Source organism: Phocoena phocoena, chromosome 21, assembly GCF_963924675.1.
Source record: "Phocoena phocoena chromosome 21, mPhoPho1.1, whole genome shotgun sequence".
NCBI classification, from domain to species: Eukaryota; Metazoa; Chordata; class Mammalia; order Artiodactyla; family Phocoenidae; genus Phocoena; species Phocoena phocoena.
The window spans coordinates 5674413-5702137 of record NC_089239.1 but is presented as its reverse complement, the minus strand read 5'-3'; the positions used below and the strand labels follow the sequence as shown (position 1 = coordinate 5702137).

The window sequence follows — 27725 nt, the reverse complement described above, 5'->3', positions numbered from 1 at the left end:
AAGGTACCTGTACAGGTATGCTAGGAATGGAAGAACAACATAGCTTCTCAGCAATTCCCAACACCCCATCCAGTGGCAAAAAAGTAGTCCAGGTAGAAATGGAATGAGAAACCCATTAACACTGTGATGCCTAGAATAGTAACCTCTGCACCAGAGCATGGAGCTTCTCATTAACGAGCTTGAGACAACAGGTGGCCTGGACCAGGAAACAGCCATTTGGTCCTATTGGCAGTATCGGCAGGGAAGAGTGAAACTCTTCTGACAAAATATCTCCACCCCCACAGGCTTGATGTCTCCTGTACCTACCTAGAAACACTAGGCAGAATGACCCTGGGAAGTAACTCCCACCCGCACAAACAGCCACCCACTAGCACTGGGTGGACCAGGGAGACACTTTCCACCTGCACAGGCCCACCATCTACAATATTCCACTCAGAGGCAACAGAAGGAGACAGGGGAAGGCCTTTCCACTCCTGCAGGCAGGACAGGCAAGTATCACTGGGACCCGCAGAAACAGCGACTGAACCAAGAAGACCAAAATAGCATTATGAAGGCTCTGAGAACTTTTGTCATTGAATTTAACCCATATAACTTGGTCAGGACTTATGTGCTACAGCTAAGGAGTCTGAATGAACAAAATAAAAGATTTCAGTAGAATGAAGAATTGCATAACGTAATAGTAAAAATTTCCAGAAAGCAACTGAAAACCATTTGCCATACCAAGAACCAGGAAAATCACAACTTGAGGGAGAAAAGTCAGTCAATACATGTCAACACCAAAGTACATCACTTGGTAGAATTATCTGACGAAGATTTAAAGTAGCCTTTGTAAAATGATGACAACAAATAATTAAAAATATCCTTCATGGGGAGTGAAGTCAACAAAACGGAGAACTAGAAAACACCAAGCCTTCGTTTTTCTCTGGAAACATCAAAAGACAACCAGAAACTGGCTGAAATAACCTCATTGGAGCCTCCAGAAAACCTCAGGAAAACATTCAAAGGTCTACAAATGTCCAATCAAGAAAAAAAATCTTGAAAATGACAGGAAATTTTGTGGTGTTTCTACTCCCCTATGCCCTATTCCCTTCCCCAGTGTGGCATGGTTTAATCTGGAGGAAATGGTAGTCCATTTCCTAATTCCCTCCCTTATACCAGGTGGAGAAGAGAAGACCTTATCTGCAATGTTCTAACCTGTCTGGAAGGTGCCTGAATGGCTGTTTTCTGTGTCCCCTGGTTATTTTGTCAAATGCTGAATTTTCAACAAAAATCACAATGTGTCTTAGTCAGTTTGGGCTGCCCTAACAAAAACACCATAGACTGGGTGCTCAAACAACAAACATTTATTTCTCACAGTTCTGGAGGCCAGGAAGTTTAAAGATTAGGTTTCCAGCATACCCTGTGTCTGATGAGAACATGCTCCCTGGTTCAGAGATGGCCATCTTGCCATCTTCCTGCTCTGTCCTCACATGGTAGAAGAGGTGAGGGAGCTCTCTGGCCTCTCTTTTATAAGGGCACTAATCCCATTCATGAGGGCTCCAGCTTCATGACCTAAGCCACTCCCAAAGGCTCCACTTCCCAGTACCATCACTATGCATTAGTATAAATTTTAGAGGAACAGAAACATTCAGTCTATGTTACAAGGCAAACAAAGAAAAAAAGCATGGCCCAAACGAAGTAAATAAATTGGCAGAAACCCTTCCTGAGGACATAGAGACATACTAGACAAAGTCTTTAAAACAACTGTCTAAAATATGCTCAAAGAGCTAAAGGAAAACAAAAAGAATGAAGGGAAGTCAGGAGAATGATATATGAATAAAATGAAAATATCAATAAAGATAGAGAAATTATAAAAAGAAACCGAACAAATTCTGGCATTGAAAAATGCGATAACTGAGCTGAAAATTGAGTAGAAGGATTCAACAGTAGATTTAAAGGGGCAGAAGAAAGAAGCAGTAAACTTGAGAACAGGATAACTGAAATTATTGAGTCTGAGAACCAGAAAGAAAACGGAGGAGGGACTGGTGGGGTACCATTATGCAGAACAATATATGACTTAAGGGAATCCCAGAAGAAGAAGAGAGATTATTTGAAGATATAATGGCCAAAAGCTTGCCAAATCTGATGAACCACATGAACATACAAATCTTTAAGCCTAAATTCTAAGAAGGATAAAGCCAGAGACCCACACCAAGACAAATTATAATCAAACTGTCAAAACCTAAAGAGAATATTAATATTGAAGGCAGCAAGAGAAAAGTAACTAACCACATAAAAGGGGTGATAATAAGATTACTAGCCGATTTCTTAGCAAACACTTTAGAGGACAGAAGACAAGGGGATTATATATTTAAAGTGCTGAATGCAAGATGAAACAGGCACTTTGGAGGACAGTCTGGCAGTTTCTCACAAAAAAATCAAACAAAAAAACCATACTGTTACCATATGATGCAGCAATCATGCTGCTTGATATTTACCCAAAGGATTTAAAATATGTCAATACAAAAACCTGTGAATGGATGTTAATAGCAGCTTGATTCATCTCAAAATTGGAAGCAACCAAGATGTCCTTTAGTAGATGAATGGATAAATAAACTGTAGTACATACAGACAATGCAATATTACTCAGTACTAAAAGAAATTAGCTCACAAGCCATGATAAGGCATGTAGTAAAGTTAAATGCATGTTACCAAGGTAAAGAAGCTAATCTGTAACAACTACATACTGTACATTTCAACTATATGATCTTCTGAAAAAGGCAAAATTATGGAGACAGTAAAAGATCAAAGGTTATTAGACATTATGGGTATGGGAATGAATAAAAATTACTAAGAAACTGTTTTATAGGTAACATGTTTTAATATGTTAATTATATAAAATTAAAAATAAACTAATAGAGATTTGATTTCCAATTTACTACTGATACTAGTAATTTAAATTCATTAAGGCAGAGATAAAGCAAAAATTAAATAAAATCATTTATTGTCCTATGTTAAAAATTTATTCCAACACTTCTTATAACCTCCCATTGCTAATATAAATTAAGATAAGACAAATAAGTGAAAGTATACTTACTAAATTTTTTTCAACTACAACATGCATTTCTATATACTGAGAGAAGTCTGCAGGTGGCTGAAAAAAAGTCACAAACTTTAGATAAAAATTGAAGAATCATTTAATTATTTTAAGTAATATACTACTTCACAAATTCAACATTGAAAATTCAGTTTTCTATATGAAAATAGAAATCATTTTCAGAATATTGCCTTTGTCATGTCTTTCGCACCTGATCAATCACTTAATTTACTCAGAAAATAGCTTTCCTCTACCTTCCATTCTCCATATTCTCACTGGTACTGGGCTACTCATATGATTCTTTTCCCTGAGGAAATTCTTCCCTTGACTTGCCATTATGTGTGTATTTATGTTCATTTAATGATTCCACTATACATTATTATGCTGTATGATTTTATCTACGGCCTTGAAAGAGTAGGGGCACATCTCTGTGTTTAGAGGGGTGGGATTTCATCTGAAGGATAAAGCTAATCCTTGTATAAATCACCGCAGAAAAAAGTGAGCAACAGAGAAACGAAATGGGTTTCTTAAACTGTACCATAGATATCTCAGTACGTGGAATCTGGTTATGATGTCATTTAATTAGACCACAGTGGTTAAATTAGGCACAAATGTGAGGCCCGATGGGCTTATGATCTGTGTGACTTACACTCTGCCAACAAGTAATAATTGTTGTAACTACATTTAATAAAATATTACTTATGTTCATCATTATTTTTACATGAAGTTAACCTAGGAGGAATGCACTAGGGAGAACTTGGAAGAGAGTCTTTGTGGGCACTTTAAGACTGTAGTGCAGTTAACTCAAAATAGTTTGTTACTAAAATAGCATACCACGTATAAGCACTGGACAAATATATAGAAGCAGAAAAGGAGGATCAAATTTCAAAAATTGAGAAAACTTTTATTACGTGTATTTTAATGCCTGAATTTTTTTCTTTTTACACTGGTATTTAATCCTTTGAAAGTTCAAAACTATCACATTTTAGTTAAACCATTTTCCTTAACATAAAGAGGAGCAATAGAGAAAAATAAATCTAGGATTTAAAGGAAAAAAAGTCAATAAGGTCAGTAAGACAAATTTAGGGGTGAATGATCATTCATTTTTTCCCTCCATTTAAAAATTCTCTTTGGGCTTCCCTGGTGGCGCAGTGGTTGCGAGTCCGCCTGCCGATGCAGGGGATACGGGTTCGTGCCCCGGTCCGGGAAGATCCCACATGCCGCGGAGCGGCTGGGCCCGTGAGCCATGGCCGCTGCCCCTGCGCGTCTGGAGCCTGTGCTCCGCAACGGGAGAGGTCACAGCAGTGACAGGCCCGCGTACTGCAAAAAAAAAAAAAAAAAAAAAATTCTCTTTTAAAACCTTGGAGACTTGAGGGTTTTTTTTTTTTTAAACGCAAATGAAATCCCCTTATGGTCTAATTGGTTTATTTTCATTTCCATCCAAAAGGAAGCACTGAATGCTTCATGATAGTTTTGCTTATAGAATTCCAAAGTTTCATTGAAGTGCCTAAACAAGGAAATGAACTTTACTGGAGGAGAAAAATAAACATTTATATTAATTGAAACTAACAAAATATTAATGGTTTGAGAGTTTCAAAGCTATTTCTTTGTTTCAAGCAACATAAGTGTTAGTTGACTTACATTTCCTGAAGTAATCCTTGTTTATTTTCATCTTTGAGATAGGGATTGATGATATTTAGTTGATTATAATTTATTCACTTATTTACTGGACAATAAGCTTTCACGGGGAAAAGATATAGTCCGTTTTAGCAAAATAATTAAAAATTTAAGACAAAGATGCATAAAAGAATGCCAAGAAATCTGTATATTGGGAAGGTGGGCAGGTGTTAAGATTTCAGAAGACCTGAAAAGCTATTTTATTTAGTAAATGAAAGTAGCCAATAAAGAAAACCAATTTCTTGGAAATGTGCTATATAAAGTTGACATCAATTGCATGAAAGTTTGCTTTGGTCAAATAAACACTAAAGAATTGGAGCTAGGGAAGAAGACTGGAGAACACTACTAAATGATCCAATTGCAGTGTAGTTGGATTAAAAAATTAAAGTTAAAAGATACCAAAGCCCACTGGTAAGAATATTCAGGAAGTGAGAGGGACATGAAGATGATGATAGATGATAGATGATATAGATAGATAAATAGATAAGTAGGTAGATAGTTAATGTGTGTGTTTGTGTATTTTGTTTAACTTGGGCAGTCATTATGTCCAATGTAAGATCAATAACTCAGAAAAAAATTGGAATAAGAGTGGGAGATCTGTAAATCACAGTAGATAAAGCCGTGAAAAAATATACAAGACAATATACAACACAAACAAAAACCTGAGACATAACACAAGAAATATCATTATCTAGAACATGAGTGTATAAGGAAAAGTCAGAGAAAGTGAGATAGAAGGTGAAGCAGGAGAATTTTATCAGAGAGTAAAGTGAGTTGAAAGTTTCAGAAAGTTTTTATATTATTTCACCATTAACATTATACTTAATAGTGGTGGACTTTCTTCTTAAAATTAGTCCAAGACAAGGATATTCTTCTCACCTATTCAACACCATGCTAACCAGGGCATGTGGGCAATAAAAGAGAAGTTAAAAGCATCATAATTGAAAAGGAAGAACATAATCTTTATTTAAGATGACATCATCTTGTACATAGAAAACTACAAAGAGTACAATAAAAAACTCATACCCAATTTAAACAAGTTTGCAGAATATGAAATCAGTATACAAAAGTCAATAATTTCCAAACATGAATAATGAGAAATCCAAATTTGAAATAAAATTTTAAATGTGAAATAGCATTTAAATGACAACATTTTTTAGAAATAAATTTAACATAAGAAGTTTGGCTGACAACTTGAAGACAACTATACAAAAGATTGTGGTAAAAAATTAAAGAAGACCTAAAAACAAAAAGCTGCTCAATGTTCATGGATAGGACGAGTTAATATTGTTAAGTGGCAATATTTCCAAGATTAATCTACAGAATCAACAGAATCCCAGCTTGATTTTTCAGGGAATTGAAAATAAGTGAATTTTAAAATTTATTTGGAGATTGATAGTATCAAGAATAGCCAAAACAATCTTGAAGAAGAACATTACTGAAGGATGTACACTTACTAATTCCAAAACTTATTCCAAAGGTATAGTAGTAAAAAGTGTGGCTCTGGCATAAGAATAGACATAAGATCAATGGAGTATTATTGCAAGTGCAGAAATAATCCCTAACATCTATGGTCAACTGATCTTTGAAAAAAAGGGTCACGAAGATTCAGTGGAACAAACATGAGTCTTTTCAACAAATGGTGTTGGGAAAACTAGATATGCATATGAAAAATGATGAATTTAGAGCCCTCCTTCACTCCATACAAAAATTAAATTAAATTGGATCATATATTGAAATGTAAGAGATTAAATAATAAAACTTTTGGAGGAAATATGAAATAAAATTTGTAAACCTGGTGTGATGGTTAATTTTTTCTGTGAACTTGCCTGGGCCACAATGCCCAGATTTTTGTTCAAAAATTATTCTGGATGTCTCTGTGAAAATGATTTTGGATAAGATAAACATTTAAATTGGTGGACTTTTAGTGGAGTAGATTACCCTTCATAATATGTGTGGAGCTCATCGATTAGTTGAAGGCCTTATCAGAACAAAGACTACCTTGTAAGCAAGAAGAAATCCTTCCAGCTGACTGCCTTTGGACTTGAATACAACTCTTCCCTTGTCTCCAGCCTGCTAGTCTACAGTCTACTCTAAATTCTCTCATTCTACCTCTCTTTGTGTGTGTGTGTGTGTTTACATCAAATATATATGTGTGTGTATACACACACACACACACACACACACACACACATATACATATATTCTGTTGGTTCTGTTTTTTTGGAGAAGTGTCTTTATTGAAAGATACCCTTAGCCACTGTTGGTGCAGAGCTGAGATTGTTGAAAACCAGACCCAGAATCTCATTTTGTGAGTGGATGAACTACAACACAAATTGAATTTCCACCCTCACAGGGTTCCTACTGGAGGAAATAACATCCTAAAAATTGGAATGAGCATATATGAGAAACTCTGATGAAGCTGGGGTCACTAAATCCCTAAATTCTTTTTTTTAATAAATAAATATTTATTTATTTATTTTGGCTGTGTTGGGTCTTCGTTGCTGCACGCGGGCTTTCTCTAGTTGTGGCGAGTGGGGGCTACTCTTTGTTGTTGTGCACGGGCTTCTCATTGTGGTGGCTTCTCCTGTTGTGGAGCACGGGCTCTAGGCATGCAGGTTTCAGTAGCTGTGGCACACGGGCTCAGTAGTTGTGGCTCGTGAGCTCTAGAGCGCAGGCTCAGTAGTTGTGGCACATGGGCTTAGTTGCTCCATGGCATGTGGGATCTTCCCAGACCAGGGATTGAAACCATGTCCCCTGCATTGGCAGGCAGATTCCTAACTACTGTGCCACCAGGGAAGTCCCTAAACTTCTACTAAATTCTGATGAGTCTTCTTTGCCAGTAGAAGCAGTCTCTCCATCCCTGGATAAGGATATAAGGAAAATGTAATGGCCTACCCTGAGGCAGTTGCCTTGAAAGACACTAGTGATTCTTCTCAGCATCCTAGATAAGTGTCTTCATTTTATGTGAATTTTTATGTGAATTTATGTGAATGTCACTTATGTTTATTATATCCAAACTTTGATATAATGGATATGGAGAAAGGAGAGCATCTGCAGACAACGAAGGTCTGGATCACAGGGAAAAATGCCACTAACAGCAGAAAATGCCACCTTGGTGTTCTGGAAAACTGAATGACTAGTTTTAAGACTTACAATATGTTATCAAGTTTCTGGTATCACTCTCTCTCTCTTTCTCTCTCTCATATACATATGTTAATAATTTTTTATCAGAAAAAAATACATTTTTTATATTGCTGCATAGTAATAACTACATAGCTTACTCAGTTGATCACTTACCTCTACACTTTGTATTTTATAGGGCTTTTCTCTTGACTCAATATCCTTCTCAGCATATAAAGAAGCACCTGTATTCCTATGTTTTACTTGATAAATCACATGTTCAAAACCAACTGAAGGCTCCAAGGGCTCAATTCCATAACTTACATTTTCAAATTGTAGTAAGCCCCTAAAAATTCCAAAAACTAAGTGAATAAATAAAATAGTTCATTTTTCACAAAGTCAATAAAATGACATAATCAGGGTTTTTTAATAGTATGCAGGTTATTTTCATTCTTAGCCTTATGTGGTGAAGTAAGAAAAAGTTACCGAGTATCCACAAATTTACTGAGTGGAACAGAGTAGTAATGCTATTGGTATTTACCAAGCTATTAGTACTCTGTGGTCTCCACATACACTAAAAAATCTTAATTCAGGAGAAGAGTGGGAGACAGTACAAAAGTCTCCATGCTGTGCTTTTCCAATGACAATTTCCCACTATAAGCCATGCCTCACGTTATAACTTAGCAAAGATCAAGGAAACTAAAAGCTGGTTCTTTGAGAAGATAAATAAAATTGATAAACCTTTAGCCAGCCTCATGAAGAAAAAAAAGGGAGAGGACTCAAATTAATACAACTAGAAATAAAAAGGAGAAGTTGAAACTGACACCATAGAAATACAAAGGATCACAAGAGACTACTACAAGCAATTATATGCCAATAAAAAGAACAGCCTAGAAGAAATTGACAAATTCTTAGAAAGACACAACCCTCCAAGACTGAACCAGGAGGAAACAGAAAATACAAACAGACCAATCACAAGTACTGAAATTGAAACAGTGATTTAAAAACATCCAACAAACAAAAGTCCAGGACCAGATGGCTTCACAGGTGAATTCTATCAAACACTTAGAGAAGAGCTAACACATGTCCTTCTCAAACCATTCCAAAAAATTGCAGAGAAAGGAACACTCAGAAGTTCATTCTATGAGGCCACCATCACCCTGATACCAAAACCAGACAAAGGTATCACACACACACACACACACACACACACATTACAGGTCAATATCACTGATGAACATAGATGCAAAAATCCTCAACAAAATACTAGCTAACCAAATCCAACAACACATTAAAAGAATCATATACCATGATCAAGTGGGATTTATCCCAATGATGCAAGGATTCTTCAACATACGTAAACCAATCAGTGTGATACACCATATTAACAAACTGAATAAAAACAATATGATCATCTCAATAGATGCAGAAAAGGCTTTTGACAAAATTAAACACCGATATATGATAAAAACTCTCCAGAAAGTGGGCATAGAGGGAACCTACCTCAACATAATGAAGGCCATATACGACAAACCCACAGCAAACATCATTCTCAACAGCGAAAAACTGAAAGCATTTCCTCTAAGATCAGGAACAAGACAAGGATGTCCACTCTCTCCACTTTCACTCAACATAGTTTTGGAAGTCCTAGCCACGGCAATCAGAGAAGAAAAAGAAATACAAATTGGAAAAGAAGTTAAACTGTCTGCAGAAGACATGATACTATACATAGAAAATCCTAAAGATGCCACCAGAAAATTACTAGGGCTCATCAATTAATTTGGTAAAGTCACAGGATACAAAATTAATGTGCAGAAATCTGTTGCATTCCTATACACTACTAATGAAAGATCAGAAAGAGAAATTAAGGAAACAATCCCATTTACCACCACATCAAAAATAATAAAGTACCTAGCAATTAACCTACTTAAGGAGGCAAAAGACTTGCATTCAGAAAACTATAAGATACTGATGAAAGAAATCAAAGATGACACAAACAGATGGAGAGATATACCATGTCCTTAGATTGGAACAATCAATATTGTGAAAATGACTATACTACCCAAAGCAATCTACAGATTCAATGCAATCCCTATCAAATTACCAATGGCATTTTTCACAGAACTAGAACAAAAAATCTCACAATTTATATGAAAACACAAAAGACCCCAAATAGCCGAATCAATCTTGAGAAAGAAAAATGGACTAGAGGAATCAGGTTCCCTGATTTCAGACAATACTACAAAGCTACAGTAATCAAGACAGTATGGTACTGGCACAATAACACAAATATAGATCAATGGAACAGGCTAGAAAGTCCAGATATAAACCTACACACCTATGGTCACCTAATCTATGACAAAGGAGGCAAGAATATACAATGGAGAAAAGACAGTCTCTTCAGTAAGTGGTGCTGGGAACACTGGACCGCTACATGTAAAAGAATGAAATTAGAACACTCCCTAACACCATACACAAAAATAAACTCAAAATGGATTAAAGACCTAAATGTAAGACTGGATACTATAAAACTCTTAGAGGAAAACATAGGCAGAACACTCTCTGACATAAATCGAAGCAAGATCTTTTTTTGATCTACCTCCTAGGGTGATGAAAATAAAAACAAAAATAAGCAAATGAGACCTAATTAAACTCAAAGGCTTTTACACAGCAAAGGAAACCATCAACAAAACAGAATGGGAGAAAATATGTGCAAATGAAATGACCGACAAGGGATTAATCTCCAAAATATACAAACAGCTCATACAGCTCAATATCAAAAAAATGAAACAACCCAATCAAAAAATGGGTGGAAGATCTAAATATACATTCCTCCAAAGAAGACATACAGATGGCCAAGAGACACGTGAAAAGATGCTTCACATCACCAATTATTAGAGAAATGCAAATCAAAACTACAATGGGGTATCACTTCACACTGGTCAGAATAGCCATCATCAAAAAATCTACGAGCAGTAAATACTGGAGAGGGTGTGGAGAAAAGGGAACCCTCCTACACTGTTGGTGTGAATGTAAATTGGTGCTGCCACTATGGAGAACAGTATGGAGGTTCCTTAAAAAACTAAAAATAGGGCTACTATATGATCCAGCAATCCTACTCCTGGGTATATATCTGCAGATAAGCATAATTCAAAAAGATACATGTACCCCAAAGTTCACTGCAGCACTTTTTTACAATAGTCAGGACATGGAAGCAACCTAAATGTCCATCAACAGAGAAATGGATAAAGAAGATGCGGTACATATATACAATGGAACATTACTCAGCCATAAATACAGAATGAAATAATGCCATTTTTAGCAAAATCGATGGACGTAAAGATTGTCATACTGAGTGAAGTAAGTCAGACAGAGAAAGATAAATATCATATGATATCACTTATATGTGGAATATTAAAAAAAATGGTACAAATGAACCTATTTACAAAACATAAATAGAGTCACAGATGTAGAAAACAGACTTATGGTTACCAAGGGGGGAAGGTGGGGTGGGATGAATTGGAAGGTTGGGATTGACATATACACACTACTATATATAAAATAGATAACTAATAAGAACCTACCATATAGCACAGGGAACTCTACTCAATACTCTGTAATGACCTATATATGGGAATAGAATCTAAAAGAGTGGGTATATGTATATGTATAACTGATTCACTTTGCTGTACAGCAGAAACTAACAGAACATTGTAAATCAACTATACTCCAATAAAATTAATTTAAAAATAAAGCTTCTGATAATAATTTTTCAAATTATTTCTTAAAAATTCCATTTTTTGTAACCATAAAATTATGTATAACAACCTGAGTCCAGTACATGTGCTAACGATCACCATAGAATTTGGATAACCTTCAATATACCCTTGGTAGTAGCATAAGTTCTGAAAAATAAACACATATATTTCTATTAGAATAATTTATGTTAAATGCACTATTCTCAAATACTTAAAACACACACACACACACACACACACACATATATATATGTATGTGTCAAACACTAATTGTTTCCAAAATGGATTTATAACATCATTAGATGAACATTTGGCTCAATTTTCCAAAACTGTCCCTACGTGTCCCAAAGAATAAGTACACTTCCATGATTTTTTCTGTTATAAATGAAACATGACAATCCAATCATTAGGATCAAGGTAAAAATCATCAAAAACTTGTTTCTTCAAACTCTTCTGACTTAATTTTTCAAGGTAGATGTAAAAAGTAAATAAACCCAAAAGATAATTTTTTCTTTTCAAGATTACTTTAGTATAATGGCAGAGTAGCTTGCATTGGATTAGCCTTCTCATCAATGACAAATGTAGACTCCGAAAAATTATTTTTTAAACTCCAACAACAAAGGCAGGCAAGAAAAGGTGAGAGAAGGGAATCAACAATAGAAAGAGGAAAACTGCATTTACTGAGTTTTGTGTTATACTGGTTTTCACCTGAGTGCCTCCCCTTGGCAGGGCAGCACAAAGTAGCAAATGTTCCAACAAAACACACAATCTTACTGACCCTGAGAACTCTTTAGAGAAAAGAATCACAAGCTCTCCAATGTATCATGGAATATCACCAGTATATGATTTAAAATATTAGATATATGAATAAAAGAAAAATGTGGCCCATAGTCAAAAGTAAAACCAGAAAGAAACTGACTTCAAAATAACACCGGATTTTGGAATTAGTAAATAAGTGGATTTAAAACAGATATTAAAAACATGATGAAGAACATCATAAAGGAAATTTTGGGCATAATAAGGGAAGCAATTAGGAAATTCAGCAGAGAAATAAAATGTTACAAAAATACCAACTCTAAATTCTAGAACAAAGAAATACATTTAAAATGAAATACACTGGATATGTTTTACTGACACTGCAGATGGCAAAAGACAAAAACCCTAGAATACAGATCTATAGAAACCATTGAATCTGAAAGAAACCTGAGAGAAAACAAGCTTTAAAAATGGAATATGGCTGCAGCAACCTGTGGGACAATGTTATCTAAAATATGTTTAATTGGAGGTCCAGAAAAATGGAAAGAGAAAATAGGTATAAAAGTATTTGAAAAATTCATGGCCAAATTTAGTGAGAAACCACATTTATAGATTGAGACAATGAATAAACAAATAGGCAATGGCCAAACCATATATAAAAATAGAACTCTGACCTGCAGGAAACCAACCTCTTTACTGACAATAAATAGCTGACATTGTAGGAAGTCATGCTGCTATCTCCAGTAACAACCCAGGAAGCTAACCAATAACTTACACAGCAATCAGTCCCAATAACAAGGACTTGATTAAAAAGTATCAGCTTCTTCTTCCCTGGTGGTGCAGTGGTTGAGAATCTGCCTGCCAATGCAGGGGACACAGGTTCGAGCCCTGGTCCGGGAAGATCCCACATGCCGTGGAGCAACTAAGCCCATGTGCCACAACTCCTGAGCCTCAGCTCTACAGCCCGCGAGCCACAACTACTGAAGCCCGTGCTCCACAACAAGAGAAGCCACCTCAATGAGAAGCCTGTGCACCGCAACGAAGAGTAACCCCAGCTCGACACAACTAGAGAAAGCCCGTGCACAGCAACAAAGGCCCAACACAGCCAAAAATAAATAAATAAATAAAATAAAATTTAAAATAAATAAATATATAAAAAATAAAATAAAAACTTTCAGCTTCCCTAATTTTTGTCCCTGCTTCCACCTTAGAACCAAGGAGAGAAAAGCCAAATAAATACTCCAATCACATAGTTAACCCATCTACAGCAGCCCCCACCAACAACCTTCAATCAGAGCACACCTGGGTCTTCCCTTCCTTCCACTATAAAGCTTTCCCACTCTTCTGCCTGCCTTTGAGTATCTGCCAAAATGCAAGTGACAGTGGATGATGTCCTTGCTATGAATAAGTAACCTTTGTTTATTCTCATTTGCTTGGTTTTTATTTATTTCCACAAGACCTAAGGAAGCAATCATATAATAAACTGCTGAAAACCAAAAATGAAGAGAACATCTTGAAATAAACCAGAGAAAAGTAACACATAACATTCATAGGAGTAATGATGTAAATAATGGTACTTCTTTACACACACACACACACATGCACACATATGTAAGGAGGCAGGACACAATGAACAAAAAAAAAATGCTGAGAGAGAAAAAAATCCCTGGCACTTAGAATTATATATTAAGCAAAATTATTCTTCAAAAATAAAGATATGGAGAGTTAACTTTTGGTATGACATCATGAGGAACTCTATAGATCTGATCCCTAGTGAAACTGATGAAAATAAGTAAATGACAATTTAAATCCCCCAGAAGTGGACATAAGGACAAATAGTCCTAAGAGAAAATAAATAAATAGCCATACAAGAAAATATGAAAAATTCAGTAAGAAAAATGAGAAACAAAATCAAACTAAAGACATTTCCATATAAATGAAAACTTTGAGAATTTGTTGTTAATTGCCCTGCCTTACAAGTAATACTTAAAGAAATTCTTCAGGTTGAAAGTAAGCGATCTCAGAGAGTGATTCAAATCCACATAAACATCCAAAGAGAGCTCATACAGGTTATTATGTAATTTTAAAACATAATATAAATGCGTATTTCCCCCTTTTTTCTCTTAGCTGATTTAAAAATCAATTGAGTAAAATAATATGAATAGGGCATATGATTGGGGCCAGGAAATATATTTGCCAATAACAGCATATAGGAGGTGAGTGGAAACAAAGAGGTACTGGGTTAAGGAAATGACTGCAGATAGTAAAGTAATTGTAACAATGTACTGTTGGGTTTGTAACATTAATAGATGTAATATGTACAACAATAATACCATAAATGTGAGGGAAGTAGAGTTTTATAGGAGCAATGTTTCTACATATCACTGGAATTAAGGTAATATAAATCTAAATCTGCATCTGGTAAGTTAAAATGTGTAAGGTAAGCCCTAGGGAAATCACTAAAAATATAACTCAAAAATATTGAAAAATCATTAAGGAAATTTAAATTCTTCAGTAGAATATATCCACCTAACAGGGAAAAAAAAACACTAAAATGAGAAAAAAGGAACAAAAACACATGAGACACATACAAAACAAAAAGTAAAAAGCAGATGCAAATACAACTATATCAATGACAGCATTAAATGTGATTGAATTAAACAATCCAATAAAAGGCAGATTGTCAGGCAATGTGAAAAGACTACTATAAACTGTTGAAAGACAACATGCTTTAAGTTCAAAGACACAGACAGACTCAAATTAAAGGAATGAAAAAAGATTACCATGTAAATAGCAACCACGAGCAAACTGGATTGACTATATTTATATCAGACAAGGTAGACTTTGAAAGAAAAAAATGTTACTAGAAATAAAGAGCAGTATTTTATACTAATAAAAGGTTTAATGCATCAGGAAGATATAACACTTGTAAACATAGGTACCAAATATCAGAGCACCACAGTGCATAAAAAAATAGGTAGATACTAAGGGAGAAATAGAGAACTCAACACTTATAGTTGAAGGCTTCTTTTCTTCTTTGCCACTTTCAACAATTGGTGGAACAACTAGGCAGAAGATCAGCAAGGAAATATAAGACTTGAAAAATAATCATAAACTAAGTAAACCTAGCAGACATCTGTAAAATGCTCCACCAAAGAACAAGATACACATTCTTCTTAACGTGTACACAAAATATTTTCCAGGATAGACCATATGCTAATCCATTAAAAAACCTCAGTTTAAAAGTATAGAAGTAATAAAAGTATGTTTTCTGATAATAAAGGCATTTTTTTAGAAATAATTAACAGAAAACATTTGGAGAAATTCACAGATGTAGAAATTAAATATCATATCTCTAAATAACCATGGATTAAAGAATAAATCAAATATGAAACCAGAAGATATTTAAGGAGAATGAAAATGAAGACACAACATACTAAAATGTATGGGATGCAGCTAAAGTAGTGCTTTTGATAAATTTATGTATATAAAAGCATGTATTAATAAAGAAGAAAGATCTCAAAGTAATAGCCTATCCAACCACATATAACACAGGAAAAAGAAGAACATATTAAACCTAGATTAAGCAGAAGAAAGGGAATAATAAAGATTAGAGTGAAATTAATAAGAACAGATAATGGAACAAATCAATGAAACCAGAAGCTGGCTCTGCAAAAAGATAAACAAAATTGACAAATCTTTATTTAGCTAGATTGACTATGAAAAGAAAAGAATCAAATTACTAAAATCAGAAATAAAAGTGGGATATTACTACCATCCTTATAGAAGGATTATTAAGGGAATGCTAAGAATAATTATATGCCAACATTAGATGATGTAGGTAAATGGATTAAATTCCCTGAAAAACAAAAACTACCTTCCCTGTCCATGGTGCTTCGTCTAGCACCAGAACTTGTGGACTCGCAGAATGCCTTATCCACTGCCATGGCTTCTGCACAGTGTTGTGTCTGATACAGAAACTTATTTCTCGGCAAATTAAGGGCAGCAGTTGGTTTATGTACATGTCTTACCATATAGTCTATCATCTGGAAGCAGCTGGCCTAATTGAAAGGTAGACCAGGTTACTGAATACTCATTTACCATAGTAGTTGGGAGACATTACTCTGAAAGGCTGGGGTTATGTTTGAATCAAGACCATTATATGGCATGGTTTTCTGAGAACCACAATACATGGGTCCAGGAAGTAAGGTGTTGAAATGGGAGTGTCTCTTCCCACCATTATACCTAATAACCATTTTGTAGCATCTTGCTTTCTGTCCCAGTTACTTTTAGCTTCTAGCCCCCAGTGGGGAATTTGTTCACCTGGGGACACAATAAAAATTCCACTAATTTGGAAGATGAAACTTCCAACTGGATATTTCGAGCTCCTTTTGCCACTGCACAAACAGGTTAACCCAGTGGCTGGAGTGACTGACTCTGAACACAATAGGGAAATTTGTTGCTTAAAGAAATGCTGTGTCTTGAACCTACCTGAGTATTATAGTAACCAAAATAAAATATGATTAAGGATGCAAACCCTTTGGGAGTGAAGATTTGTGCTATTCTGCTAGGTAAATATCCGTAACAAGCTTAGGTTCTGGTTGAGAGCAATGGAAATGGGGAGCAGGTAGTGGGAAAAAGAAGTCATACATAGCAATCATGACTTATTACAGAAATGAAGACTATAGTAGCTTTAAATATTTTTCTCTTGGCTTGTCATATGCATATGTATCTTTATTTGTATGTGCTAACCATTTTCTTCTTTTTCCCTCTTCCTGTTATTAGTTTACATGCAGGTGGTTGGAGGTTAACTTTACAAGTTAATTTAACCTCATGTTAACATAGTATTCAGTTGGACCGTGACTAAATGTGTGGAGAACTTAATATAGCTAGCAATGGACACAGTGACTCGTGATTGTGTGTCTCATCATTTTGAGGGAAGAATGAGAATTTCTTTACTTGGGAGAAGGTTGGCTGAATCTTGCTAAATAGAAATGTAGGGTGATTTTGTTGTTTTTACAGAGTTCAAATGTGTATAAAAGAGTGCATACAGAAACTAAGTAGTCAAAGTTGTAGGCTCTGTCAATTATTGATGTATTGCTACTCAGCTTCAAATTAACCTTTTGCCTGCTTTGTGCAAATGAATATGAGCCTCTTTATTTTTTCTTTTGCCAGGTGGCACTGAAGCTTTGCTAGTAACGGGTACTGGAGAGCATGGGAAGAGAGCTTTGCTATTTGCTTCCAGTGTGCTAGCTTGGTAGGCTCCTGCAGAGGGTACAGCTTTTTGCAAAGCCAGGATCCCTCAGTGCTTGGAGATTCTCTAGTACCCAGATCCTTCGGTGCATGGTGGTCTCTAGCACCCATCAGCCAGTAGTATCCTCCCATCATCTAGGCCGCTCTCCTTCCATAGCAAAGTGACTTCGGTGAGACATCTTATGAACAGCTTTCCTGGCTACCGAAAGGACAGATTTCCAGAGGGTTCTAAAGAGAAATTTTATAGCAAGATCTCTTGGTACAGCACCACAGTGACTTGTCCTATTTGAAGATCCATGGTTGTGCCACTTTTAACAATCTCAAATCTGGGGCAAGGAAACTGTCTTCTTTATCCCAGTCCTAGGATTGCTGGCTGCTTCTTGTATCTGATATTCCTATGACCTTTAGAGTTCTCTTTACTTCTTATTGTTTTACTCTAATCCTTGTTACAATGAATAATTCTTTACATTAAACTTTCCATGTGTAAATTACTGCATGGTATCTTTAGACATAGACTAAAACAGTATCTTATATTTTTAAAATATTTCACTGACTTATCATATTTGTACTTTTTTACTGTGGTCCCATATACAGGTTCATCTGTATAAATCATACTTTATATAACCAAGGAAAAATACCTCTTCCTTTCCACTGCATTTCATCTACTTCCTTCCAAATGTGGTTTGTATTATCCAGATTGATAATGTATTTAATTCTTCAGAACCATCAGTAAATTATATCAACCTTATACATAAGTTGATTGGAAAACTTGGAAATTAATAAATAAATCATTTTTAGGTCAGCATAGGATAAAATTTTGAGATGGAGGAATCAAAAGTTTATTATTATTATATAAGTTTTCTCCAGTTTTTTTCTTATTGTTATCATTGTCATTTTTTGCACTATTTTCCTTTATTATATCTTGTTCATTCTTCTATTAGCACTCAAAAAAGAATGTGTATAAACTCAGCAACAGTAAGAATGTTGCTGTTGTGTGTGGTCGCCTACAAACGTTGATGAGATCAAGTTGATAGTTCTGCTCAAGGCATCAACGTATTTGCTGAGTTGCTTTCTACTTCACCTATCAATTATTGAGAGAGAAATGTTTAAATCTTCAATAATAATAATTTACCTATTTCTTTTTTCATTTCTGTCAATTTCTGCCTCTTATAATTTGAAGTCTGTTTTTATGTGCATACACATTTTGGATTGTTATGCCATTTGGTAATTTTACTGTTTAACCATTATGAGTATCTCTGTGTCCTGGAGAGATCATAAAGTAAACTGCAGATACTAGGAACAAACTCTTCCTGTGTCTAACTGGTTGCTTTGTTTTCGTGTAGATACATCTTTAGTTAGTAAGATAACATAACTTTTAGGGATGAAAATCATTTGTGTAATTTATGAAAAATAGATTTATATGCTTCTAACCTAATTTAATAAACTTTCCTGGCTTTTCCTACACTGACGATAGGCTTGCAGCTTTGGCAAACATGGCATTTGAGGCCAGCATTCAATAACTTATAACATGCAGGTTATAAATAGAACATCTTTGCTTTTTCTTTTGAATTATACATCTGTCTCTCATGATTACCTCCTGGGAGGTAGGAAGTAGAGTTAGGTGTTAGGTTGGCAGAATTACTTAAAATGCAGGTGCAGGATATTGCGGCCCTGTGCATCTCGTTGTCTCATTGTTTTAACTCTGTTTCTCTCCGTCTCTTTTTCACCACACTCACACACAAAAAATGCCCCCCCCCACACACATATATTGTGTGTGTATACATAAGTATGTCTATAATATTATGTATATATGTACGTATGTATATATCATAAAACTTTCTGACAGTATGCATCATTTATATATTTGTATAGAGAACTCCATAGATGAGTCTATTTTGCCTATTCTGTTAGGCAAAATTTAAAGAACTCACCATACCTATTATTTCTCCTGTTAAGAGCTTAGTCTCTATAAAAATGTTTTAATTTCAAAGTAGTTGTTAATTCACAACATAGAAATCAGGAATGCAAATTAAAAAAATATAGGAATTGGTAAGGCAGGGCAAATGTAAAAAGCAAAACAGCATTTCAGGCATGGGTATTCCTTGAAATTCTATGCACATTTCTCTATTATATTTACAACAAATGGAAAACTTTATTAAATGAAGCTCCAAGTGGTTGAAAATTTAATATATTCCTAAATGTGCATGAAATTTATGTGTATTTATTTGGTCCCTGAACATACTTCAGACAAGTCTTTGGATTTTCCTTTTCTTCCTAGATTTAGCTTTCCTGATTTAAGTCATGTTTTTTCATTTTAAGTATTTCACTCCATATTCAACCCTTTTGCCACAGGTACATAAACATATACATGTGCATCATCATGAAATAATAGCTTAAATGCATCACTATCATTTGTGGTTTGGTTAATCATCTGTGTCACAAAGCTAATTCAAGACACATCATCAAAGGAAATGGTTACATTCATGCCAAAACAAAACATAACTCCAGCCTGTTATACTCTAGAGACATGTGGACCCTAAGTAAAACAGTCACAGAAACTCACATAACAAAGGTAAAACAGACAATAAAAATCATACCTGAAACTGTTGTTCAAGAGGTTTCATACTTCCTGTGCCATTATAACCATAAACCCTAAAATTATGAGGTAAGAAAACTCTGTAAAATAAAGATAAAAAGTATTTAATGGAAAATTTGTTTCCTAGATTTTATTGTGAAAAGCTATTTCTTTTATTATACTTATAGATAGGTAGGGAGAGGAGAGAGAGGGAGAGAGAGAGCGCGCATGAGGGAGAGATTCTTTGAGCACATGGATTTAGTTTTAATTTTGCTCAAAAAATTCTAGTCTTCAGACCTCTCCTCACTCACCTTACTGTCACACTGTCCTCCTTCCTGTTTTTTAAATACAACAGGCAAACTTTTTTCTCAGGGTATTTGCACTAGCTGTTGCCCCTTTCTAGGATGTTCTTCAACATGGCTCATTGTCTCATCTACTTCAAGTCTTTGCTTACATATCCACATGTCACTGAGGCTTCTCTTGACAAGTTTATAAAAATTTTCAACTTTCTCAATTATTAAAGCATAGGATTTCCAAATGACACTTCTTAGTTTGTTCTATATTTTTGCTTAAGCATTTATCACTTTCTAACATTCTTCCTAATCCACTATTTATCATACCATTATTAGTCTCATCTGATAAACAATATAAAATTCATATCCATTTTGTTTACTAATGCATCTCAAGCTCTTAGAAGAATATCTGGAAAATAGCAAATGGTCAATAAGTATTGAACTAATATGAAATGAATTCAACAGATCAGGTGGAGATCTCACATTAAAATACATTGTTTGTAATATGGGAAGAATATGCTTAAAAGGCTCTACAAAGAGAAAGGGTGGGTGTAGGTATCTCATTTTCATTTTTCCAATTAGTATAGTATAAAGATTTGTGACAGCTATGGCAGTGTGGATTTGTGAAAGCAAAAGGTCAAAGAGCCAAACCGCTGACAAACAGAGCAAAACTTTTTGTATTCTTGTAACAAAAAAAGAAAATAATACACAGTGGGGTGGAGCTCCAGGGAACACACAGATTCCGGGTTGAAAGTTCTATAAAGAGACTTAGCTAGTGATATACAAGCACTGTTTTTTGGTAAAGAAAGAAGTCAAATATCCATGCTTGGACCAGGGAGAAAGCTATTATTGGGGAGCCTAGAAACAAGCAGAACTTTTGGTGGCTGTGCAGTCCTGGAATAAAAATATGAATATTTAAGTTGCATCAGATTCATAGCTTCTTTCCCCGTAAAATCATCTGCTAAATTTTAAAGTTGCACAGAGTAGCCAAGGAGATTAACTTAAAAATCTCTGAAAATAAGAGCAAAGTTTTTTCAAAATTGATGATATAGACTCAGTAAGTCCTATTTTATTTGAGCATGATAAAAGCAAAGAAAAATCACCCCTAAATATAGTGTTAAAGACTGATGAAAACCAAAATAAAACCTTCAAAGTATCAAGAAGAAAACGAAGATGTTCCCTTCAAAGAACAGCAATAAGACTGATAGCTTAAGTTGTCAGTAGAAACGAGGAAAGCCAGAAGACATCGGAATACTGCTTTTAAAGGACAAAAGTTATTTTTAAAAGGTCATCCTAGAATTTATTCCAGCAAAGAAGTTCTTAAGAGTAAGGTTAATATTTAACATTGAATACAAATTAATCAAAAACAAGCAGATCTACAACAGAAATATAGAGAAGTCCTGAGACATATAGAAATTAACTGCAGATAGAAACAAACGCAGGAAAAAATGAAGAGCAACAGAATGCGCAAATTTATGCTTAATTATAAAGGGATATTGACTATACAAAAAATAATAGTCATATCTAACTGGGGTTTAAAAGCATACAGGAAAAATAATGAAAAGGTAGAAGGTAAGTGAAATTAAAAGGTTTGAAGATCTAACAATGTATGATAACTGGTAAAATAATAATGTATATTAGATTTAATAATTCAGGGATTAATATGATAATCTAGAGAAAATACTAAAAGAATAGTAAAAAGTTGTAAAACAAAGAATTTGAGGGAAAATGGTATAATATAAAATAATAGATTCATTAAAATGGAGACTATGAAAGAAAAAGAATATAAAATAAAAGGTACAAAGAAAAAAGGTGACTTCAGACATTATATGGAAAATTAAAGGATCAAGAAAAACAAGGACATCTTAAAATTGTTGAACAAGGCTGGGTAACAAGACCTAGTACAGTATTTAATATAGTGTGATATCTGTTCAGATAAATAGGGCTCAGGAGTAAACAAATAAAATAAGAGAAAATAGTCCAGAAAGATATCCCACTCATAAACAGTCATTTGATTTATTACAAACATTTCATTACAGTGCAATGAGGAAAGTATTTTTTTTCCCAATAGCATGTGTTGGATCCATTGGATGCTAATATGATAAAATATTTGAATCTTGATCCCCATGCTCATGAAACACACAAACATCAATTCTGGATGAACCCTAGAGTTGAACATGAAAGTGAAAACAATAAAAGCTATTAGAAAAAAATGGCAGCTTGGATTCATGACTGTATGAAGACAATGATTTTTTTTTAAATATGAAAAGAATAATAGCTACAAAGAAATAATAATTTGGACTGCATTAAAAGAATTTCAGACTCAGTAAAAAAAAATCCAGACTAAATAAAAAATTGAAAGGGAATGACAGGAAAAATTCCTCCAAAAGTACTCTGTAGATTCAATGAAGTCACAATCAATATCTATGGATATATCTTTGTGGAAGAGTTTATTATAAAATATATGAAAATGAAAAGTAGTAAGAAAAGCCAGAACATTCCTGATGAAGAAAAGGATGGAAAGACCTTATCTTTAAGCTATCAAGATTTATAATAAAGAGACAAATTGACCAAAACTTTTAATAAAGGACCCATTTAAAAAACGACCATTACTGTTTTGATTTTTCTTTATTCCCAAATATGGTGTGCTTGTTTTTTTCCCAATTTCCTTAGCTGGCATGGGATTGAGTTTGGCTAATTACAGTTGTATTGTAAGTCCTTAATACATTCTGATATGTAAACTAATTTAAAGAATCACTGTTCTTTCCACTCAAAAATCCACTATGTTCTTTCAAATATAGTCGAATGTAAGAGAACTCAAAAACAAGTCGTATTTATGTCGTGATAAAAATAGAAAAATATCAAAATTCATCCTCCATGAAACCACATAAATAGTCAAATAGAAATCTGATGTTGCTGGGAAGGAAAAAGATGCGAGCATACATATGGATTCAGGTCCTAGATGTTTATTATATAGGTTTAAAATGTTTTTCTTAAGCATAAAATAGGAGACAAATAGTAAGCAACTAAAAATATTTACAAATGCAAAATAGTTACTTTCTGGATAAATATGAACAATAATTATAAATAAAACAAAGACAGGTAATAAAATAATGTAGTTCACCTACTTTTGCATTAGGTTCACAGTGTACGTTTTCCCATCAATTACAATGTTGTAGGACACCTGGCAGGAGAGTATATTAAAAAAGCAAAGAAAAGTGAGAAGAATGTTAAAAAGAAAAACTATCATTTTATATTAACAATAATAACATGCTAAAGCACACTAATACAATAAAAAAGAGGAAAATTTATAATTTAATATTGATTTATTCCAATGGAATCAGATATTTAAATATTTGCTTTCATAATAAAGATAGATGGAAGAATATAATTGGTACAGTTTCTTATTAATTTTAACACTTATGCAATAAGATAGACCCTGAAATATTGTTGACTTGCATCCAATAATTGTGTTAGCTTAATATTGAGGCCATTGCAAAATTTATGCTTAAAATGGAAGAGTATAACTAAATTACCAAATAGAGAATTTATATAGTATAGCAAAGAATTAACAAAACAGAATGTTTAATATTTGTAGATTTTATAAACTTTTTCCAAGTTTGGATGTAATACTCATGGATTTTATTAAGAAAGAATGTCTACAAATGGAAAACTTAGTCTTTATAGATCAGTTTGAGGAGCCTTGACCTCTTTGCATTATTGGGCCTTCCAATCCATGAGCATAGGATCTACTCAATTTATATAGACCTTTACCTCCTCTCACCTGGTTTTGTTGTCTTCAGTGAGGAGGTTTTGCTTTCCTTTGTTACATTTATTTAGACTTTGATTTTTATGTAGTGTAAATTATATCTTTAAAATTTATTTTAAGTTTTAAAATGTTTAAAGTTTATTTAAATTTTATAGGATTAAGAGGTTTATTTTATAGGATTAACAAAGTTAAGTTACATTCTTCTATTGCTAAGTTATTTTATCATATATGGTATTGAACTTTGAACAGTAGTTTTACTGCTCCTAATGCTATATGTATATTCATTTCCCCATATAATTCTAAAACGCAGTTAATTCATTGATATTCTAAGATTCAATCATCTTAACAATTTAGATGTAAATTGCATTTTGCCATTGGCCATTTCTTTTTTTTTTTTCTTTTTTTTAATTAAAGTACAGTTGATTTAGAATGCTGTGTTAGTTTCTGGTGTACAGCAAAGTTATTCAGTTATACATACCTATGTATATTCTGTTTCATATTCTCTTTTATTATGGGTTATTATAAGATATTGAATGTAATTCTCTGTGCTACACCTTCTTGTTTATTTTATATACAATAGTTTGTATATGCTAATCTCAAACTCCTAATTTATATCCCCCTTTTCCCCCTAGGTAACCATAATTTTATTTTCTATGTCTGTGAGTCTGGTTCCCTTTTGTAAATAAGTTCATTTGTATCATTTTTTAGATTCCACAGATAAGTGATATCATGTGATATTTGTCTTTGTCTGACTTATGTCATTTAGTATGATAACCTCTAGGTCCATCCATGTTGCTGCAGTTGGCATTATTTCATTCTTTTTTATGGCTGAGTAGTATTGCATTGTATATATAAACCACATCTTCTTTATCCATTCATCTCTTGATGCACATTTAGGTTGCTTCCTTGTCTTGGCTATTGTAAATAGTGCTGCTCTGAACACTGGGGTGCAGGTATCTTTTCGGTTAGAGCTTTTGTCTTTTCCAGATATATGCCCAGGAATGAGATTGCTGGATCATATGGTAACACTGTTTTTAGTTGTTTAAGGAACTTCCATACTATTCTCCACAGTGGCTGCCCCAATATACATTCCCACAAACAGTGTAGAAGGGTTCCCTTTTCCCCATACCCTCTCCAGCATTTATTGTTTGTGGACTTTTTAATTACGGCCATTTTGACTGGAATGAGGTGATACCTCATTGCAGTTTTGATTTGCATTTCTCTAATAATTAGCAATGTCGAGCATCTTTTCATGTGCCTGTTGGCCATCTGTGTGTCTTCTTTGGAGAAATGTCTATTTCGGTCTTCTACCCATATTTAGACTCTACACAAAAACTACTAGAACTGACAAACAAATTCAGCAAGCTGGCAGAATACAAGATTAACACACATAAATCTTTTGCATTTCTTTACACTAACAATGAAATATCAGGAAGGGAATGTTAAAAAAAAAAAAAAAAACCCTTTTAAAATCAGATCCAAAAAAGTACTTAAGAATAAACCTAACAAAGGAGGTGAAAACTTACACGCTGAGAACTATAAAACATTGATAAAGGAAATTAAAGATGATTTAAAGAAATGGAAAGCTATCCCATGCTCTTGGATTGGAAGAATAATATTATTAAAATGACCATACCATTCAAAGTAATCTACAGATTTAATGCGGCCCCTATCAAATTACCCATGACATTTTTCACAGAAGTAGAACAAATAACCCTATAATTTATATGGAATCACAAAAGACTCAGAATTGCCAAAGTAATCCTGAGGAAAAAGAACAAAGCAGGAGGCATAAACTTCCCAGACTTCAGACAATACTACAAAGCTACAGTAATCAAAACAGTGTGGTATTGGCATAAAAAAAGACATATGGATCAATGGAACAGAATAGAGAGCCCAGAAATAAACCTACACACCTATGGTCAATTAATCTTCGATAAAGGAGGCAAGAATATACAATGGATAAAAGATAGTCTCTTTGGCAAGTGGTATTGGGAAAGTTTGACAGCCACATGTAAATCAATGAAGTTAGAACACTCCCTCACACCATACACAAAAATAAACTCAAAATGTCTTAAAGACTTAGATATAAGACACATGACACCATAAAACATTTAGAAGAGAACATAGGTAAAACGTTCTCTGACATAAAACATAGCAATGTTTTCTTAGGTCAGTCTCCCAAGGCAATAGAAATAAAAGTAAAAATAAACAAATGGGACCTAATCAAACTTCTAAGCTTTTGCACCCCAGAAGAAACCATAAACAAAACAAAGACAACCAACTAACTGGGAGCAAATATTTGCAAATGATATGACCAAAAAGGGCTTAATTTCCAAAATATACAAACAACTCATACAATTCAATAACAAAAAAATAAACAAGCCATTGGTCATTTCTTAATACTTTGTTATATTAGATTTTCTCATATTTCTTATGTTTCCCACATATACTCATGAATTAATTCAGTCCCAAATTTTCTTTCTTATATTACCCTTCTTTGTTTTTGGTGTCAAGGTAATATTGCCTTTATGTATTCAGCAGTATTAACTCTTTTTCTTTTTGCTGGTTGAGTTTTTATGAGTTTTAATTATGTCTTTCTTAAATGTTTGGTTGTATTTATTTGTAAAATAATTTAGCTTTTGACTTAGTTTTAATGGTTGTTTTTGTATTTTTGAGGAGGGAGAAAGAGACATTTATATTCAGATTCAAATTTTTTAAAGTGTTGGACATTTTCATCTTTCCTTATATCCCAGGAGTTTGTTTTTCTATGAAATTGCTTATCTCCTCAAGGTTTTTTGAATTTGTTGACGCATTTATTCATTGTATTATTCATTTGCTAAATTTCTGCTCTATGTATCACTATGTCCACTTTTTTCATCCCTATTAAAATCTTTCATACTTTTATTTGTGTTGCCTTACAGACAACTTGTGCCTGATAAAATATGGCTGCCTATACTAACTTTACTATTTGCTTTGTATAATTTTTCTTATTTTTGTGCTAGACCTTTCTATTCCCTTGTGATTTAGGTGTTTCTCTTGTGGTATATATTTTTAAATTCAATTTGAAATATATGTAATTTCTGATAAATTTAATCAATCAAAAATTTTAAGTTTTATTTAAATTATTTTAATTCCCTATTATATCAAGATGTATATATGCTTTATATTCTTTTATTTGTTACAGTTACAATTGTATATTCAATTTGTTTTGTTTTGAGGTATACATATTCATACTTTTTCATCAATTCCAGCTTTTATGTTATTCTTTGTCCCAGTTTCAATTTCTAACTGCTGAAGTACATTATTTAAATTATTTTCTTCTCTTGTAATCTGAAAAGTGTTAATGTACTCTAATTTTTATTTATTCTGTGTTGTGATACCTGATCTCAGTTCATCTATGTTTAATATAACCTCTTTTCCAGATTTTTTTCTCTATTTTCCA

The 27725-nt window shown here is 33.8% G+C and overlaps 1 protein-coding gene across 1 annotated transcript in view; it reads right to left on the bottom strand.

The window, feature by feature from the left end:
* LOC136141858 (disintegrin and metalloproteinase domain-containing protein 2-like) overlaps positions 1-27725 on the bottom strand; it is a 96219-nt gene that overhangs the window by 51200 nt on the left and 17294 nt on the right. The window contains exons 5-9 of the mRNA XM_065900021.1: positions 23640-23695; positions 20241-20319; positions 11705-11781; positions 8054-8222; positions 3077-3133 (exon numbers count right to left, since the gene is read on the bottom strand). Coding sequence (XP_065756093.1) covers positions 3077-3133; positions 8054-8222; positions 11705-11781; positions 20241-20319; positions 23640-23695 — 438 coding nt within the window. The remainder of the gene's footprint in view (positions 1-3076; positions 3134-8053; positions 8223-11704; positions 11782-20240; positions 20320-23639; positions 23696-27725) is intronic.